Source organism: Paramacrobiotus metropolitanus, unplaced genomic scaffold (genome assembly GCF_019649055.1).
Source record: "Paramacrobiotus metropolitanus isolate TYO unplaced genomic scaffold, Prichtersi_v1.0 Parri_scaffold0000017, whole genome shotgun sequence".
Taxonomy (NCBI): Eukaryota; Metazoa; Tardigrada; class Eutardigrada; order Parachela; family Macrobiotidae; genus Paramacrobiotus; species Paramacrobiotus metropolitanus.
Genome location: NW_026570237.1, coordinates 1,272,807 through 1,291,680, shown reverse-complemented (window position 1 = coordinate 1,291,680; position 18,874 = coordinate 1,272,807). Strand labels below are relative to the sequence as shown.

At 45.6% G+C, this 18,874-nt stretch overlaps 5 protein-coding genes across 6 annotated transcripts; 4 read left to right on the top strand and 1 right to left on the bottom strand.

Moving 5' to 3' along the window:
* Nucleotides 1-864: 864 nt before the first annotated feature.
* Nucleotides 865-5,906, bottom strand: LOC129585456 (uncharacterized). 2 transcript variants are annotated; one of them, XM_055478136.1, is made up of 8 exons: nt 5,144-5,274; nt 4,942-5,066; nt 4,497-4,559; nt 4,167-4,301; nt 3,663-4,052; nt 3,354-3,584; nt 2,047-3,257; nt 865-1,617 (listed from the first exon to the last, which is right to left on the bottom strand). In XM_055478136.1, exons 2-8 carry the CDS (start codon nt 5,051-5,053, stop codon nt 1,075-1,077), a joined length of 2,685 nt encoding a protein of 894 aa, XP_055334111.1. In that variant the 5' UTR covers nt 5,054-5,066; nt 5,144-5,274; the 3' UTR covers nt 865-1,074. The 2 variants fall into 2 exon arrangements, with proteins under 2 accessions (XP_055334111.1, XP_055334110.1); XM_055478135.1 differs by having other exon boundaries at nt 4,942-5,906.
* A 77-nt stretch (nt 5,907-5,983) lies between these two features.
* LOC129585460 (PR domain zinc finger protein 15-like) lies at nt 5,984-10,563 on the top strand. Its single transcript, XM_055478141.1, has 5 exons — nt 5,984-6,797; nt 7,174-7,266; nt 7,390-7,527; nt 7,824-9,229; nt 9,819-10,563. Exons 1-5 carry the CDS (start codon nt 6,149-6,151, stop codon nt 10,374-10,376), a joined length of 2,844 nt encoding a protein of 947 aa, XP_055334116.1. The 5' UTR covers nt 5,984-6,148; the 3' UTR covers nt 10,377-10,563.
* A 576-nt stretch (nt 10,564-11,139) lies between these two features.
* Nucleotides 11,140-14,060, top strand: LOC129585467 (uncharacterized). The gene is made up of 3 exons (XM_055478151.1): nt 11,140-11,800; nt 11,958-12,026; nt 12,457-14,060. The coding sequence occupies exons 1-3, from the start codon at nt 11,446-11,448 to the stop codon at nt 14,058-14,060; spliced, it is 2,028 nt and encodes a 675-aa protein (XP_055334126.1). The 5' UTR covers nt 11,140-11,445.
* A 164-nt stretch (nt 14,061-14,224) lies between these two features.
* Nucleotides 14,225-15,582, top strand: LOC129585508 (PR domain zinc finger protein 10-like). The gene is made up of 5 exons (XM_055478215.1): nt 14,225-14,358; nt 14,414-14,487; nt 14,586-14,726; nt 14,793-15,161; nt 15,244-15,582. The coding sequence occupies exons 1-5, from the start codon at nt 14,228-14,230 to the stop codon at nt 15,438-15,440; spliced, it is 912 nt and encodes a 303-aa protein (XP_055334190.1). The 5' UTR covers nt 14,225-14,227; the 3' UTR covers nt 15,441-15,582.
* A 159-nt stretch (nt 15,583-15,741) lies between these two features.
* On the top strand, nt 15,742-17,079 carry LOC129585550 (zinc finger protein 134-like). Its single transcript, XM_055478267.1, has 3 exons — nt 15,742-16,116; nt 16,306-16,705; nt 16,988-17,079. Exons 1-3 carry the CDS (start codon nt 15,742-15,744, stop codon nt 17,077-17,079), a joined length of 867 nt encoding a protein of 288 aa, XP_055334242.1.
* Nucleotides 17,080-18,874: the final 1,795 nt, after the last annotated feature.

The window sequence follows — 18,874 nt, the reverse complement described above, 5'->3', positions numbered from 1 at the left end:
ATGAGTTTTCTTTGATTTTCTGTTGCTTGTTTGCTTTGATTAACGCGGACGTTAATTCTGTAGCAGTGGGGGTAACGCGCTATGCGTAGTTTGCGCGTATTACGTACTTTCCCTGTTATGACGTACGTGTTGTCTGTTCCGTTATGTACGATTTGCTGTTCTTATCTAACGGATTTGATCGCTAATGCGATTCACGATTCTGGTTTAACTAATGAGTCTGAAGTTTCTAACTTCAACTAAATCTGTGAGCTTGTTTCTAGCTGAAAGGTCGTGTGACTCTAGGTTAGAAGGAAGTTCATATCTCGTTCTGTTCTGTTCTGTTTGTTCGTTCGTTCGGTTTGGTGATTAAACATTTGGGAAGTTCCTGAGTGTTTGGGTTTCGGTAACTTTCGTTAGGCACAGCAATCCGCTCGTACCTAGCGGAAGTAGGCAGTAGTACCACTTACGGAGTCCAGAGCATATTCCCACTCTACCGATTGAGTAGGTTTGGTCATCTAGTGCGGTTGTCGCGGTGCGACTTCCGCATAGCATGTCAATATTATGATGATATACACTGTATATGCGACGTGTACTGTTTGTGACCAACAGCCACTTTTATTCTCTTAATCACGGGATAGCATCGTGAACCGACAAATACAGAGTATGTCCCGGCTTTGGCGGGAATTTTGAGCAGCTACTCTGTGATGAATAGTTTGCTCGCAGTTCGCAGTTCGGTTATGTCGCTGCTTACACTAAACACTTATTAAACACTGTGACAGATTCACCAGCACGGTATGCGATGCCGGCTGCGAAGGTGGAAAGCTAATATTACCATTATTACGTAACCAACGTATTTTCCTCTATTTTCTCAACGAAAACCGCAAAATCAAGAGATCGTAGGGAGATGCAGGAAACCATGTCAGTAGAACAGAAATTGAATTAGCCAGCAGCCTCAACAACCATAAAATGGCATAGTCGTACAGATTACAAAACTAAAAACTGCATTCCATATATAAATTTTCTGGAAGGCAGAAGGTCAACAGAAAGGCTAAAATCAATTTAACGACCGCCAACAGCGACAAAACAAAACACTTTCTACGTAGACGGAACATCGGCCCCATCGTAATGGAACTTCTCTTTGTGCCGGAGCCAACGGCCTTCCGTCATAAACCCAAACCGGCACTCCTCGCATTTATACGTGAACTCCTCGAACCGCATGCGCTTCCGCGGAGCCGTATAGTCTCTGGCCGGGGCTTTTTCTTTCAGGCGTCGGAACTTCTCCTTGAGCTGCGTGCCATGCGACCAGCGCTTGTGATACTGCAGTGTGCTCCGCGTCCGGAAGCTCTTACCGCACAATCCGCAGTCATGCTGGAATCCTTCCGCGTGGTTGCGCATGTGACCGTTCAGCCGGTTCCTGGACGTGAACATCATGTTGCACACCGGACAACAGGTCAGATTGCGCACATCGTGGTAGTTAGCGACGTGGCGCGCTAGTTTGGTGTAGGTGGGACAGATAAAACTGCACTGCGGACAGTGGTAGCCGTCGGGCTGCTGGTGGGAGAGGGCGTGTTGCCCCAACTCTACCCAGGTGTAAAACATCTTGGCGCATATGGCACACGGTTTCGCCGAATGCATTCCCTGTAGGAGCAAACAGTAAGCATCTCAAAGTGATGAGATCGGAAATAATTCATTTATTTCACGAGATGGTAACCCATTAATTTATCTGATTTACGTGATGAAATCTAGAATATTAATATTTCTGCACTACAAGCACGCAGAGGTAATGCCGAACATTTTTAATGGATTGCTTTTTGCGTTTCCTCATCATGTGGTCTAACTGTGGATCATGGAAATCAATTATAGCAGAACCATCAATATATTACATGAATTAATTAAGGTTTGAGCTAACTCTACCAAGCGGCATCTGTGTAGGTAGCACATACATTTGTGTAGGTAGCACTACGCGAAAATTTACGCAATAATTATCAGTAGAAGTTACCAAACTGAAATTTACATAATTTTTTTTCTAAATGAAAAACGGCATTTTAAATTTTTGTTATCGTTTACCTTAATGTGGAAAGCAAGTCTCCGTGGTGTCGGAAACTCTTCGCCGCATTCGTCGCAGACATTCGATGTTGTGCCAGCCTCGCTCGGATGCATTTCCCTCATATGTCTGGCCAAAAATTGTGCTGCAATATAGCGGTGACACTGAGCGCACTGCACCCGCGGCGCGTACACTTTCTTATGCTCCATGATGTGTGCAATCAAGCTGACGATGCTTTCAAATGTTTTCTGACATTCTGGACAAACAATCCCATCGGACTGGTCCCACTTTGCAGTATCGGCCGTGTTGTGGCCCAGATTATGGATCTCCAGCAGTTTTTCCGACGTAAAACTGACCAGACACTCGAGGCAAGGGTACACCGTTTCCGTCGGTGGCAACATCGTCCGTGGCTTTGGATAAAACCGCCGCTTTTTTGGACCACTCGTCGATGCAGCTGCCGATGCATTCATCTTTTCGAGCCGCTGCTGTTTCTTGTTTGCAGCTTCATTTTCACTGTCTTTTTCCAGCTGGCGGATTTTTCGTAACATCTCACCTGTTGCATCCAGCGCAGTCCCTTCATCATCTGTCTGGGAACTGGCCATCAGTTTAAACACATGTTCGCGCACAGCACGCGGGGAAATTATTCTGAAATTCGCGCCGATCAGACCATCATAAATTCTCTGCCAAAGTCCTGCGCGGTTCGCGCCCACACGATATCCTTCATGCGTGCAATACAACTGCAAAGCTGCAAGTGTTTCCTCTTTCGACCATCGATGCCGGCATTTCTTGACGTTAATCTGATCTGGAGAGTGCTGAGTTATAGTTTCCGCTTCTTCCCCAGCTTCAGGATTTTTGTTGATCTTCAGTTGTCGGCGACTCTCTTTCCGCAACTGGAAGATTTCCCGCAGCAACTCACCCACGGAATCCAGCACAATGTCCTTTTCATTTGACATGTCCGTTTGAAATTTTTTCATCACATTGAGCATACGCTCACGAACAGCTCGAACGGAGGTTATCTTGAAACGCGCAGCAATGAGGTCATTGTAGATATTCTGCCACAGGGTATCGCGATTGGCCGTGTCCCGCGATTCGAGACCACAACCTCCGTAAGCGATATACAGCCTCAGCGCAGCCGTGGTTTCCTCTCTTGACCACTTGTGACGGCTTTTGATCGGCCTACCCCCCTCCCCCGGAGGGTTGTGGGGAACATCCTTTTCCTCTTCTTGGTCCGCCTCTGCCAAAACATCACCCATTTTGCAGTTTAAAAATGACTCATTCAAATTGTTTTCTTATTTAATAATTTAGTTATTTTAGGGATAAATTTACATACCCATGGAAACATCTTCGTCTTTGTCTTTTTCATCGATCCATTCGCTATTTCGTGAAGTAGTAGGCGCCAGATCCGCGCTATCGGACGATTCGATTCCACTACCGCCATCTCCCAGAAATTCCTCCACAAACGCGCCAGAATTATCATCATCATCAGGCAGATTCGCCGGTAATGTCGATTCAAAACTGTATATTTTCTTGAACTTCGGCGGAACGACTCTGGCTTTGTCATCTGATACACAGAAAACAAGCTACTAGATAGAAAAATTAAAATTTACCTAGCACCGTTAAAAAAATTTCAAACACTTACGTGGGTCTGGAACAGAATCACAAAGCCCGATTGACTGTGCATATTTCTGCGAATACCAAAACTTTAATTCTTCGCCAGGAGCCAGGGGCCTAATGGTAAGGAAATAAATTTCCCCATTGGTTTCGTAAACCGCTAGGTTATGTTCCCGTGCATCAGCAGCCCGCCGCACAAATTTCAACCAGTTGCACGTGTGAACAGAGTCCATCTTGATCCGTCTGACGCAGTCTCCATTCAGATCAGGAAGAGCGTATACAGGTTCATTTTCCTGGCCGGACCAAGTTGTGGACAGCGAGTCTTTCTTCTCGAGATCATGAGCAATAACGCCACGAAGCGGTCCAAAAACAGTCAACTTCGGGATGGCCGATTTAGCTTGAACACCTGTCGGAAGCCCTAAGAATAAAATACAATTACACATTAATCGCTATGACGCAAAGTAAAATTTTAGCAGAGAAAAAAACAAAACACGTAATGCACTGATATTAAGTAACAGAAACGCCGTCGTACCGGAAATACCAAAAGAAATAAATTCCAAGACGCTCGGCAAGGAAGCAATGGCGAGAGGAATCACTGGCGCATCACAGACACGCTGCGAATGCACGGGACATGCCTTATCCAAAAACACATCACAGTCGGGGCAATCTACGAAGCACATGAAGTACAGCATATTACCCAGCAAACTATGCGCAAAAAGTTACTTTTCTAGCAATTTAACAACGAAAGCGAGTACCGAAGACAGTGCATCGTTTGCCATACCCGATAGTAACTCACACAAGTTTCCGCTGCGAAGTTTTTCACCAAATCACTACCGAAAACAAACAAATAATGTTTACTTACATAAGCGGGAAAAATTTCGCTCTTTTAAAGCGCGAGCGATAGTTTTCGGTTGGACAGGAGCTTCTACAATGAGAAATGGAACCTATTACATTATTTACAGAACTACAGTTATCAATCTACCGATCAAACCAAAGTCACTCAACTCCAACTTGATTACTTACGTGCACACACAACTGCCGTCAATTTCTTGCCATTTTTCCTGTATGTTGCTGTTGTTGCGCGAAATTAATTGTTTTCAAAACAACAGTCTAAAATTTTGACTGACACTAGCTTTATAGTCTACAAACAACAACCTAGCCATAAGAATTATTTTCCCTAAAAAAATCCACTTTATACTTATCTATACACAAATATTTGCGAGAAGTATCTTAATTGCAAACGGTGAATTAAAAAATCCCTATTAAAAAACTTCAGCTGCTCAACCAACCGTCAGAAGAAGCCATACCATGATTTCTTTTTCGACCCCCCGTTCCCACAGCCGTCGAATCCCCGCATATGTCATCTGCAACATCCCCTCGTCCTTCCTCCAATTGGCAGATTTCCAACAGAACTTCCATGGTTGCATTCCACCTAGAACCAGTGTTCCGTTCCAAACCCGGATTTTCCTTCCGAAAATCTCTAAGCAATTTAGTAACGTAATCGCGCACCGCACGGGCTGACACAATCGGCATTCCCTTCTCCCGCAAATCCTGCAGGATGCTGCCCCATAAAATCCCCCGTTGTTGGTTCACGGCGGTGTATCCGTTCCGCGCGCGGAAGGATCGCAGCGCTATCAGTGTTTCTTCTTCCGACCACCGATGCAACGTCTTGCACTGCTTTTTCTCCGCATCATTCAAGTTTACTTTTATTTTACGAGTCTTCAGGTGCTCCGTTTGCCGCTGGCATACTTCAGTTAATTTCGCTTTTAATTCCACTGCAGCTTCATCAGCGGACGGCTTCAACGTTCCCTCGCGGAAATCCTTCAACAGCTGCGTGATGTGATCGCGTACAGCGCGTGGCGAGACGATCTCGTGTCTGTTGTGTTTACGCAGATCCGCGAAAACATCGCGCCATAAGTTCCCTCGCTCGTGAGGCTTGGCAGTGCATCCACCATGAGACTGATAAGAACGCAACGCAATCAAAGATTCCGCGTGTGACCAAATATGCCGTGGTTTTCGCGAAGGTGATGTTGATTCGGGTTGTCGTGCATCAAAATCGATGGAATTTTCAGGGTCTTCTGCAGATGATGACATGATTAATCATTAACACTTCAACATGAAATGGTGGATAAATCTGTTAAAGGGTGCTAAGACAGCCATCCACATAAAAAACGGAAATTTATAACAAATTTATAACATTCAATTTACGAAAAAACGAGAAACTGATGCAGTAAAAAATAGAATGTGTTCTCAGTGTTCTGCAAACAGTAAACTGGAAACAGGAAAACTACCAAACGCGCAACAATCTTTACAAACAGGCGCTCGAAGGCGGCTGCCATTACGGCCCATCGTTTCAAACGGAGCAACAGTATTTCCTTCTCAGTTCAGCGTTTTGAGCGCCCTTGGCCTTTCACTTTAATCGTTCGATTGGTTTTTTATAGCAGAAGTCCACTGAATAATTGTCTGTCTTTATTTCGTACAGCCACCCGATCCGCGCAGCGACCAGACCACAGCATGTTGCAAAGCGTTATTGCCAACCGGACTCCGACGGGAGAGCTGCAGTACTTTATCGTCTGCTCAGCTGCACCCTCGGATCCATCATCTCCTTCGTCTCTCCCGCCACCCCCAGTCTCCTCGTTCGTTCCCATCAAACCCAAACCTGGTGCCAGCGTCCCCGCTCCACCCGCAGAAGTTTCCAATATCCTCGAACTTCTCCAACCAGTTTCGTCCCAAGTTGTGAGTCTTGTGACGGATTTGACTGGTGAAAACCCACAACCCTCAACATCCGCGGATGATCAGTGCGTTCTCTGCACGTATCGCTTATCCGACACCAAGGACAAAAAACGCGCAGTCTTCAAATTCCCTAAGGATGCTGTGCGGCGGAAGAAATGGGTGGATGTGTGTCGCCAGGGAAAGGAGGACTTTGAGTTGCGTTCCGCGTCGTTCGTGTGCCAGCAGCATTTTGCAGCTCAGTATTTCCGTCTGCCGTTGCTGCGGAATGGAAAGGAGAGGAAACGGCTGACGTGGTTTGCGGTGCCGTCGTTAACGGTGGCCACGGCGGAAGAGAAGGATGGAGCGGATGCGGAATGTGAAGCTGGTGATGAGGATATGGAATGTCTCAACGCGCAGATGCGAGTCTACAGTAACGGACTGCCGAATGCGGGTTAGTCGACTTATCAGTGTGATTTAACTTTTAAATTTAAATAAATTTAAATTTTGTAACATTTTAATTAGTCTCTATGCACTACCTGTAGACCGGAAAATGTTTTTAAAAAGAAACTGAGATAAGATAGTAAACTTCGACTGTAGAATGTTAAATCTTATTATGTATTTATCTATAGAAGTGGTCCGTGGATACCATGAAGTTAGATAACCATTGCACTACAACTCTCATGCTTTATTTGATGCATTTGTATTATGCCATTTGGGCTTATTGCAATGTGAAATTAAGTATTTAAAGAAAATTAATTTTGAATTTTCCGATACTTCTCTGCGGTGTAGTGTGATTTTATAGCTTTCTAGTGTTACGATTATTGCAGTTGATGTCCCGTTTGGACCTTCGCGTCTGGTCATTCCTAGTCAAACGTTGCCTTCCGCCGAAGAAAAGGAGAACCTTTGCGGTAGCAGCATATGTAAGTAGTACTTACGGAGATACACTATTCTTTCCGGTCGCCTGTCTATGGCGTACTGTTTACGTGCAAAACATTTAAAGGTGCTTAGCTGCGTTGGAAATTTTTTGAATTGTTTATTTGTAGACTGCCCAGAATGTGAAATTTTTGGACCGGAACCTTGTTGGCAGCACACGAAGCGCTATAAGGACCGGCAAACAGTCCCGCTGGCAAAAGCTAGCCTTCCATCGGTATTACGATTCATTGCGGCGGATGAGTATCCTGGTACAGTTTCATTACTCACAGCATACTTGTTTCACTGATTTGTTGAAGTAAAATGATTGCAATTTGCGGAAACTACAAAATTATGCGGGCGTTTCAGTTTAACGGAATTACGTCATTATTTGCATGCAAATTTCGCATTGAGAATATACTGTGATCTGGAAATCAAAACAGCAAAAATAGGACGACAAAAACTGACAGTAGTCAGATCTGTCAGATAGATGTCAGATTGATTTAATCGATATGGGCGATGTGGCGTATTAAGGAGGTGAAGTGCGTTAATTTCGTGTATTCGACAGACGCACCGACTGGAGTGTCTGCGCGCTCCTTCCTTCATTCCCACTCAGTATTCGGACCAATGCGCGGTGTGCTCTGCAGTCGCATGGGCGGTAAATTTATCGTCCCCGGCAAAGACTACCGGCAGTGCTACCATCTGGAGTCGGACTACGCCTGCAACTGGATGAAATACGTTCACTTTGCGGACGATCCCAAGGAGCAGAATGTGGCAGTGGCTATCCGGGACAATCAGATCTTCTTCGTCACAACCAAGGACATCAAGCCGGGAACTGAGCTGAAGCTGTGCTATTCGCAAAAATATGCAGAAACTGTTGGTACACTGCCTAGGCATCCGTTATTTGGAAAATTAGTGCACCACGTTGCACCCGCCATTACTAGCGATCAAAATATCCCCATAAGTCAAGAAGTTCTTGAGAACGCCCCCACCGCGCTGTTGGAGCAGAATTCTAACATTCCCGTTGTGGATCACGAGAATAATTTGGTTTGTGGCGTAGCTGTGGATGCAGTTCCCATTTGCGACGGTGCTGATGAACCGGATATTCCTGATCGTTCCCTCAGTCCAGAAATCGATAGTGCACTGCATGAACCTGGGGATACTGAAGATGAACACGCAATATCCGTGGAAGCCTCCTCGGATGTGGTTCCATACTGGACGTCAGATGCGGTCCTCTTTAAAGCGGAAACATTTTGCGGAAACGATTGTTGTACTGACTTGACTGAAAAGGGTAATTCCAGAAAGCGTAAGCGGAAAGAAATCAGAGCGGAAGCGGTCAAAGAAAAAAGACCACAAAACTGCAGTACGGAAGCGACTGCTTCCGCAGCTGATCAGCCTAATCCGACAACGGAACTCGGAATACCGAAGCTGGTAAAAGTTGTACGGATGAAAGTGACTCCCTCTGCCGTTGATCTAAATGATCAAGCTAAGGAATTAGGCATACCGTTAGAGAAACTAAAATCGTTAAAACGAATACGACCGAAGCCGGTATCGGCGGAAACCGGAAAAGTCGTCAGCAAGTTCTTTCGAGATCCGACCGCACTGGTGAAGTATCCCTGTGAAATTTGCCGCAAACATTTCCAGACGGAAGCTCTGATGCAGCTTCATCAGCGCTTTCATGACGATGCGACAGAACCTGATGGAAATAAAGATACTGGCGATAATGTTTGTCCTGATTGCTCAGAGCGGTTCGAAAGTCTTCCCGATCTCTTTAAGCACGTGGAGGGACACGGAAAGCCGTATACGAAGAAAGAACAGTGTCCGGTATGTAAAAAGTTCATTGTTGCCCATCTGCTGAGCCGCCACATGAAGGGCAATCACCCGAGTGGCGACATGGACGATGCTGCGGAATATACTTGTGATGTTTGCCAGCAAGTGTTCCCCTCAGAAATTAAACATCGAGCCCATATCCAGGTAGTGTACTGTTTTCTCTTTGCAAGGTGTACTTATTGTTTTTAATATTTTACCACGCTATTAACAATTTTATGCCTCATGCCACGAATTTTTCGCGCCGTGAATGCGAGATAGTGAAAAAGTTTCGCACAGTAAAATACAAATGAAGAATTTGCCCTCGATTTGTTTAATACGAGATGGGATTGTAAACTTGTGACACAACACGCTCATTGCATTATCACACTTCCAGTTCCGGTATGCTGCGATACTTATTTTTATTCGCCTTATTTTTGGTATTGTGTTTATTCAGTTTATGTGTTTCTCTTTATTTTTCCGTTTTTTCTGGTTAACCGATTTCACTTATAATATGTACTGGTACTGTTCGTCTTCACAGATCCATCATGTAATTTGCTGTTACTGTATTTTCGTATGAGTAGACGGAGTAGTTATTATTCTGATGCGATATGACAGGACAACACAGTTTTACTTTTTCATTCTTGGTGTTTTATTTTGTAACATTCATTTTGCCTTTTTTCCCCTTCGTACCTAATTGTGGTCTTTGCAGATCCATCAAGCAATTCTATTCTAACTTATATTCCCGCCTTTGCAGATCCATAAAGTTCCCAAATGCCTGATTTGTGCGGAAATCTTTGAGGGCTGGATACCTCTGGGCCGGCACGCGTTAACCCACAAACAGGCGGACGGGTTTCACTGTCCTAGTTGTGATGCCACCTTCGCCACCTTTCGCCGACTAACCGGGCATTACCGTAACCATCACGACGTCCGATCTATCTGCACCTGTACTGTGTGTGGTAAAATTTTTAGAAATAAAATCGATCTGTATCAGCATATGCAGATTCAGCACACCCGACGGGACTTCTCTCACGAATGCACGGTGTGTGGGAAGAAGTTCCGGCTGCGCGAGACCATGCGTAATCACGTGGCCTTTGCGCATACGGTCGGCGGACGACAGAGAATGCAGCAGTCACAGACGAAATACCTGAAAAAAGTGAACTATGTGGCGCCGCGCAAACGCATGTTGCTGGAGGAATTCCCGCTGAAGTGCGACAAGTGCCAAGTGGGATTCCTGCGAGAGGGACGGTATCTGCGGCATTTAAACAAATTTCATCCGGAAATGCCGCTACCTTTTTCTGGTGGTAGCGGTTAACTGAAGCTAATAATCTCTCTCTTTGATGATTTTCTCGGACGAGTTGAATGTGCTTCAGTGTAGTGATCGCGAGATTACGCCGTTTCAAGGCATGCTGCATGCACGGTATTTCACTTCATGTGTCAGTATAACGCGTATGATTCTAATAAACTTTCAACTTTCGTTTTTGACACTAACAGCTAACTGTCGAGAAAACAGGAATCAGCAAAAAAACGGTCTGCAAGTGCATACGGTACAACTATACCGTCACACAAGTCGGAATACCGAATTCTGCGCTGAGGCTTTATGTGTACGGTATGATCGACTAAAGACAATTATAAAGAAAAAAATATATCTGTAGACTGTAGATACTCAGATGGGAAGCATGACTAATGACACGATCAAAGTATTGTCATTATTGTGCCTTCTCGAAAATTGCCCCGTTTGATGCCGGCACTCTGCACATTTTCTGTACCGATGCTGCTACTTCTGCTTCCATACACATAGGTAGTTATTAGGTCTGATTTTTGGTATTTATGATCAACATATTCTTACATATTCAGTTATGGTTTATTCGGTAATTACTAGAATTGAAATTTATTTAAACACATCGGTTTCACTTGAACTGTTTGTTTTGTGCTGACTACCCTAGTCTCGCAAGCACTGCCGCAGTGACGTATGCGCGGAAGTTGTTTGCTGCCACCCGTTGGGTGGTTTCTATAACCCACGAACATTCTGCGATCTGCAACGAACGTATTTTGTTGTTCGTTCGAAATCTCAGATCTGGTTTTCTGAAAAGTTTCATCGCAAACTTAAATTCACTGCATTATTATGTATTTTGAAGTTGGATCTCATCACTCTTTCAATCTTTCTCTTCTCACGATTGTGTGAGATTTACAGTAGTTTTCCGTTTATCACGCACGGCGACTGGCGTCTGGCGGCACATTTGTTTATCGGGATCGTGTTGACTGCCACTGTTCCCTTGCACTGGCTTTCGAGCGGAACGAAGAAATTTCCGTCCTCTCGCGCTGTTTGATTCCATTGCATCATTTATATGGTTAACCCTGCATTCTACCGATAACATCGCAGAATGGCGGACGGCGATGTGTGTTGCGTGTTGCAGTGTCCCTTGTCAGAGCCATCGCGTTCGATGCGCAGCGTGTGTTTCTTCGCTTTCCCGCATCCGAGCGACCCGCGCTATCCCGTCTGGATTGAACGCACTCTCCGTCCAAAAGGCTGGACTCCTTCCGCAGCTAGTACGATCTGCAGCCGACACTTTTGCTCCGCGGATATCCTCACCGTGCCGTCAGCCGAGGACTGCGAGAAGACGGAGAGACGTCTCAAACACGATGCGCTGCCGAGTCTCTTCGAAGGCATCCCGCGCAGCTTGCAACCGCCCGTGGGGTCTGTTCCGCGACCAGACAGCCCGGAAATCGGCGCTTCGAGTAATCTTTTACCTTGTGATCTTCGATCTAGTGCTTTATCTTTGAAATGTAGTAATGTACTTGAAATTTAGTTGATTTAGTAATTTTAGCTTGAATTATTTGCATTAAAAGCTCTCAGTTTAGTGAATAGTTTTTCTGTATTGCTTTTTCTCTCAAGGTGTCTTGAAGATGCATCGCCCAGTCGAATCCGTTCCTCGTCCAGACAGCCCAGAAATCGCTGTTGCCAGTAAGTGCTCGTGTAATACAGCAGACGGCGCTATTTGGATTAATCGCTTTAGATTTAATAAATTGCGATTCAAAATATCAAGTCTTTCTGGTTTATTAATCAATCAAAAATTTGGTAATTAAAACAATTAAAATAATGCTTCAGTTCGTATGCAACATTGCTAAATGCTGATTTATTTTTATTGCGTACTCGTATATTTTTTTAAATATTTATTTTTATTGCGTACTCGTATATTTGACACTGGCCAGTTTTTATGCAGTTTGTCTGCTGCTCCGTTTGTTACTCAGCGATGCCAGCACAACTTAGTCAGTGAGCGCTTTTTACTTCGAATTCAACTTTAGCTGGCATAACTAGCATGGTTTGTTCTGTTCGTGTATTGGCAGTGATACAGATTTCAGAGAAAATTTTTTACTTTCGGATATCATTGCAGGTTCGAAGAAGCGCAGCGCGGACAGCTGTTTGTCGACTTTGGAACTTCCGCCCACGAAGGCAGCTCGTGTTGATAAGGAAACAATCGAACGCTGCACAGCCAGCCCAAAGGCTACACCGCGCATGGCTGAAGCGTGTGTTGCTCCACTTGCATCGCCTGCACCGATGTTGTACTTTCCGTCTCCCGATATCCTTTTTCGACCTCAATCGAGCGACCAAGCGGTTGCTGCCAAACCTCTCCCGCTGCCGCCTCAATCTGCTGCGGTTGCTCCTTCCTCTAACTCCGCGAACGAACTTGAGCGCGGCGTTAAGGTTGCCTTGGTTTCTCCATGTTCCTCGGCGAAACCGGCGAGCGCTGTCGTGGATGCGGATACTGTGCAAATTTGCTGCGTTCCTGGTTGCCTGATTACATCGCGGAACGCTTCCGGAACCGTCCTGTTTCCCTTTCTGCTGCCTGATCACGAGCTGTACGACACCTGGGTCAAGCAAATCCGCTGCACGGCGTTCTGGCAGCCGCAGCCGCCCTCCTACATCTGCAGCCAGCATTTCCACCGCTCCGATTGGGAAGTCTGCAGAATTAGTGGAAATATCAGAAAAGCGCCGTTAACAACCTTGAGGGATGGTGTTGTGCCGTTTCGATCCGCCTGTATTGCTGCATTCCACTTTTCCGGAGTACGCGACGGAGAGGCTGCGAAAGCGCAGACGAAGGTCTGCGACGTGCGGACCTGTCTTGCGTGTGGTGCTAAACGGAATGGCTGGACAAAGCCGTCGGAAATACTCATGTTCTACCCTTTCCCGAAGGATATCCATCTCAGGTCGAAGTGGATCAACTGTCTGCCGGATCTGACCCGACACCAGATGGATACGGAGCAGTCGCTGGTGTGCCAGAACCATTTTGATGCGGAGGACTTTGAGCTGGGCTCGGGTTGTGGGATATTAAAGGCCAGTGCAGTTCCAAAGCGCAGGCCGCGTTTTGGCACCAGATCTAGACGCAAAAAAGGGGAAGGGAAAGTGGGAAAAAAGAGCGAGGTTTGCTGTGTGCCGGGATGCCGCATACCTCCCGAGGAGCTGGGCTCGGGTAGGATAACGTACACGCGTTTTCCCGTGGATGAGGCGCGTCGGGATAAATGGATAAGCTGCATGCAGTGTGCAGTTTCCTGGGCGCCATGTCGAGGAGACGATATGGTGTGCAGCCGGCACTTCACCACTCGAGATTTCCCACAAAGTGTAGCGAAAATAAGGCGCCTCGCCTCATCCGGTCTAAAGCAGAGTGCCGTTCCATCACAGCTGGAATGTGTGGAAAAATTCCGAACCCCAATTAATCCAACAATTCCCCTTGATGAAATACAGTGCTGCTGTATATGCGGTTGGTGGCGGTCGACAGAACTATGTAAACGGTCGGAAAGGCTGACATTTTTTCCCTTCCCCAAACTGACTGTGCAGTGGAAGCTTTGGATTGCGGCTTGCCGAGAATTGAATCCCGAGTTTGTGTTCTCTTTTGGGTTGCTGGTGTGTGAAAATCACTTTAAACCAGAGGATTGGAGGTGGCAGACATGGAACACGTCTAAACTGATTTTAAAGCCCACTGCGGTGCCCCTCCATTAAAACGCCAAGCTTTTTCTCCAGCCCGACTCCTGAAATTTCCGAGGAACAACGTGCATGCAAGGAGGGTGACGTGGCTGCACCAGACGCCGGACTTCCTTTAGACGCCAATGACGCCCCCAACGCTACTGAAATGGATGATTTGCGGTGGCACTTGCATGTGAGCGATAATGTCCCACTGGACACTAACGCACCTTCAGGATCTACGGACGCTAATGCATCCTATCTGCCAAGTTTACCGATCGCGTCGTGCAACGGTCTGCCAGGAGAGGAAAACGAAGAGAATTCTCTTTCGATCCTCGTAAGATACATGTTATAATGAATTGGGCTACGGGTGAATATTCTCTCTCTTGTAGCGCTAGTGACACCTTCGCTGCCGACTGTTACTTTTCCCGCAGCCAGCAGCCGAGACGTCATCCAGACGCCGACAGTTAGTACCGCATCTGCACCGCCCTGTGATACCTTTATCTGTATGGACAAACTTATTGTTTTTGTAAATATTTTTGTCATTATTTTATGCCGTTGCAGACTGTGAACCATGTTGCAAGTTGATGCAAACGCCATGTTGGATACATTCCGACAGTATTCCTGATGAACCGGTCATACCAATGGCTACAAGCAGCTTGCCGAAAGTCTTGTATATGGACGTCTGTGATGAATCGCCGACTGGTAAGAGATTACTTTACGGATTATTTCTTATGCATTGGTGATAAACTAACGATGGGCTGTATTTAGGTAAAACTGTTTACGTGAGGGAAGCAGTAATGCGGCACACGGTATTCGGCCCGTTGATCGCTCCAACCGTGTTCAGTGACGACGAGAAAGCCCGATATGTGGATGTTTCCGATTTGGGCGAGGAAGCCAAGCGAAAGCAGTACCAGCTGGATTCGGATTACCTCTGCAACTGGATGAAGCACGTGCGACTGGCGGACAGCGTGGAAGCGAGCAATTTGCTGGTGTTCGCGCGCGGATGCGAGATCGTCTTCGTCACAAGCCGAACCATCTCCCCGCACGAAGAACTGCGCGTGTGGTACTCCAGACAGTATTTGGATCTTCTTAATCCCGTAACACCTCAGGATGTCGATTCGGATGGCGAAATGTCTGGTACAGTGTTGTGTGAATAAATTTTTTGCTTAACTGCATTTTGGTAAGTTTTACGTTGGATACAGGATTTTATAAATTTCAGGTGTCGAGGCTGAGAGAAGAATGCCTGACAGTGTTATTAAGGAAGAGTCCTTTGCTGACCACTGCGGCGAGAAAATGCTGGATCCTTTATCCTTCCAAAGATGCAGCACGGGGACAGTTATTCCGCAAGATGGGTGCAGAATTTCCGAACCTGTCTGCAGTGTGGTGAACAGTTTGCCAAACTGGAGAAATTGTTGATGCACATTGAAGTCCATGGTGTCGCGGCGCGCAAATGTCCCTTGTGCGGTCAACGTTTTGCGGCACTAAAGGCGCATCTTCGCCAAGACCATCAGCAAGATGGCTTTCCACTATGTGATAGCAGCTTTCCACTACAGAGTGCTTTGCGGGCTCACGAAAAGGTTCGTTAGTTTCATTCAAAAATTTGAACACTTAGCGTGGGATTTGGTTTACACGAGGGCTATTTCAGTTTCATCAGCCAGCGACGCGGGTGAACGATAGTCTGACATGCGAAAAATGTGGTTTGCGATTTCGATCGCACATGCTGAGCCAGCTGCACCGTCTGAAACACAAGGGGAATCCTAGTGGCAACAATGTAGAAAAAGAGTTGACCTGTCCGAAATGCGGGGACGTATTTGACGAGTGGCAGGAGCTAATGGACCACGTGGAGGAACATGGGCGACCCACGGAAAAATGTCGCTCTTGTGATGAGTGGTTTGACAATCTGGATGCACACCTGCGACTTGGAAATTGCCGGTCATCGGCACAGCTGGAGTGTTCGAGTAGCCCTGATACCACCGATGCTGGATTGTTGAGATCTTCCAGCACTAACAACAAGAGTTCAAGTGAACACTATCCTTGTCAGGATTGTGGAAAAGAGTTTGAACATAAGTCCGATCTGTCCGAGCACCAGAAGGTACATGAAATAGTAGCTTTTTTATATGGCGTAAAACTGGCGTAAATCAGCTTCGTACTTATAAGCAAAAACAGTTTCATAAAGTACCAGGATGTTTGAACCACCGCAATTTGCACATTACAGCCCTGGTTGTTTATCCAAAAAAGTTGCTATACTAATTTTAAAAGAGGTTATCTTGTCCTGTTACAGACGCACCTCAATCTGACGTTCATTAAGAGCTTTACTTGCCACGAATGCGGAATGCGGTTCACAACGGAAGCGCTGCATCAGTTGCACGTTTTACAACACGGGAGCATCGTAGGTGTCGGAATGCGCCATCCCCGCGAACGGAGATGTCCACATTGTAACAAATCGTGCAAAACCTTGAGGGAGCTGGTGGAACATGTGGACCAACACGGGAGGACGACGGATAAATGCTCAGAGTGTAATCGCTGGTTTGGTCACCTGCCGGGCCACGTGCGACGCAATCACTCATCGTCCGCTATGGAGGATAATTTAGTAGTCTACCGGGAATCTTCGCCAGAAATACTGCAGGCTCCGTCCATCGTCATTGCCCACGAAAAAGATCGGGGACTGGATGAAGCAAAAGGTCGGTTATGCTTTGTAGCACAGCTTGCTTGTCACGAGCAATACAAGTAAATAAATTAACAGACAAAGAGGCATAATACTGCACAATGTATAAGTCTGAAACATATCGATAACATGTTTACTGTACGAGTTACGACTGAAGTTAAATAATTATGTTATACGGGACAGTGAACGGTTTGACGTTCACTACTACTTGATTAATTGTTAATTTGTTATTAATTATTTCGGTCGCTCTTTTCCGTTATGTTTTACCAGACTTATATTTCACGGGAGAATTTTGTAGATGTGGGTGAGTCTGGCCATGAAAGCAGCAGCGACGAATCCCTGTACACTCCTGACAGTGACGCATCCAGCGAAACTTCCGCGTCCTCTTGAGCCAGTGTGGTGGTTTCGTTTTATGCTCACTTCCTGCCGACTGCTGCTGCAACGGCTGACCAAAGAGTTTGTTTTATAGGAGTTTTTGGATTGTTAACAGTTTTGTTTGCTGCTTTAGAAGATTAGGTATTATCAATACGGCATGGATCACATCACGAGAAACGCCTACATGCGGTTGCACTGAATTACGGGTATATTGCTTGCGGAATTGCAGAAAGAATTTTGTTGCATTGTCGATGTTCGTGATAAAACGTTGTCTGCTGCAGTATTAAATCATTGTTTCCAGATGCCTCATCAGGCGGTCTTAGTACTCTTACAATTGTTAGCTGATGGATCAGACTTCGTGCGAAAATTTACTTTATGGAACATCGGCGAGCGGCACGACGTGAAAAAATGTGACAAATGCTTTCTTTTCTCAATCTACCGATATCGTTTCCAGAAGCAAAAATTTTGGCTGTTTTAAAAGCACTCGTATGTACCTCCAGTTGCATGCTGTAGTCAGATTGTATCTGTCATCATTAACAGCTCATTCGCAGTGTGTGCCACTGCACTGCAAGTGACTGCATTATCAGTACTTACCGGTTAGTTTCTCACCATGGTCAGTGGTTACGCGTCTTAACCTGCACACGATCATTGCCGATTTCCGCTTCCACCTAACATGCACTGCAAACCGCTCACTTTTTCTCACCATCAGAAGGATAATCCAATTGCGAAATGCAGTTCAAGTTTACAACAGCACTCACAATAAACGACGAAATCATGAGAGCACCGCTGTCGTCTGAAGGCAAAAGATGTGGAGACAAGATTGCCGGCATTGGGAGGCAAGTCAGGCAACTCGGACAAGACCTAAACATCACGGCTGATCTAATCCTCCTGGAGGGATTGGATGGGCGCTATTCACGCAATTCGGTTCATTTTATGGACTTTAGCGTCGTGCTCAGTGGCAGCATTTACACATCCAATCTGCCACAAAATCCATTGGAAGTTGTTGCTTTTCAGTGCCTAAGCGCAAGCCCAAGCACAAAAATAATTAATATTACTGTATTTGAAATTAGAAATTTTAGTTTTTATCAAAGGAGGGCAGCAAAGCGAAGAGCGTATCGACCCTGATAACAGGTACCCGATTTTCTGTTATTATGGTTAAGATTTCATTATTGTTAGAATCTGACTAGCGTGTGAAACATTTTGTGAATTGTAAAGGTACCACATATCGACATATGCCTCGTTTAAGAAGAAGAATTGAAGATGAATTTCTCTCGCTCGTACTAACTTTTATTTTGACCAAATAACAAATGAACCTTTTTCAGATACCTTTCCATATGTTACACTTTCAGACCAGCAATGGAAGCATTACAAAACTGTTTTTTGTTTAAAATGAAAAGTCAAGGACCGTTTTGTCCTACCGAAACATGCTTACAAAGAATTCTAAAATATCAATAAATTATCTCTTCCACTTAAGGAAAGCCTTCGACAACACTAACATGAGCACTCGGGTTAAGACTATGGTTAAAACTAAGATCAACAATCAGGTTTACTTTGATCAGAACTAACGTTAGCACTCGGGTTGCGCTCCGGTCAAATTAAGGAAGTGGGCCGGTACAAGGTACCAAATTCGTGTACATGCACGAAAAGTTAACTTTGCGCACTCCCAAACACATTTTGGTTTTATTTTATGACATTCTGTAGCCAGATGACTTGTATACACGGGCGTGAAAACCGCGCGCGCAACATCCGGTTCGGGAGCACCTGGCTATGAATATCGTTTTTACACCGATCCACTGATCTAGCATGTTTT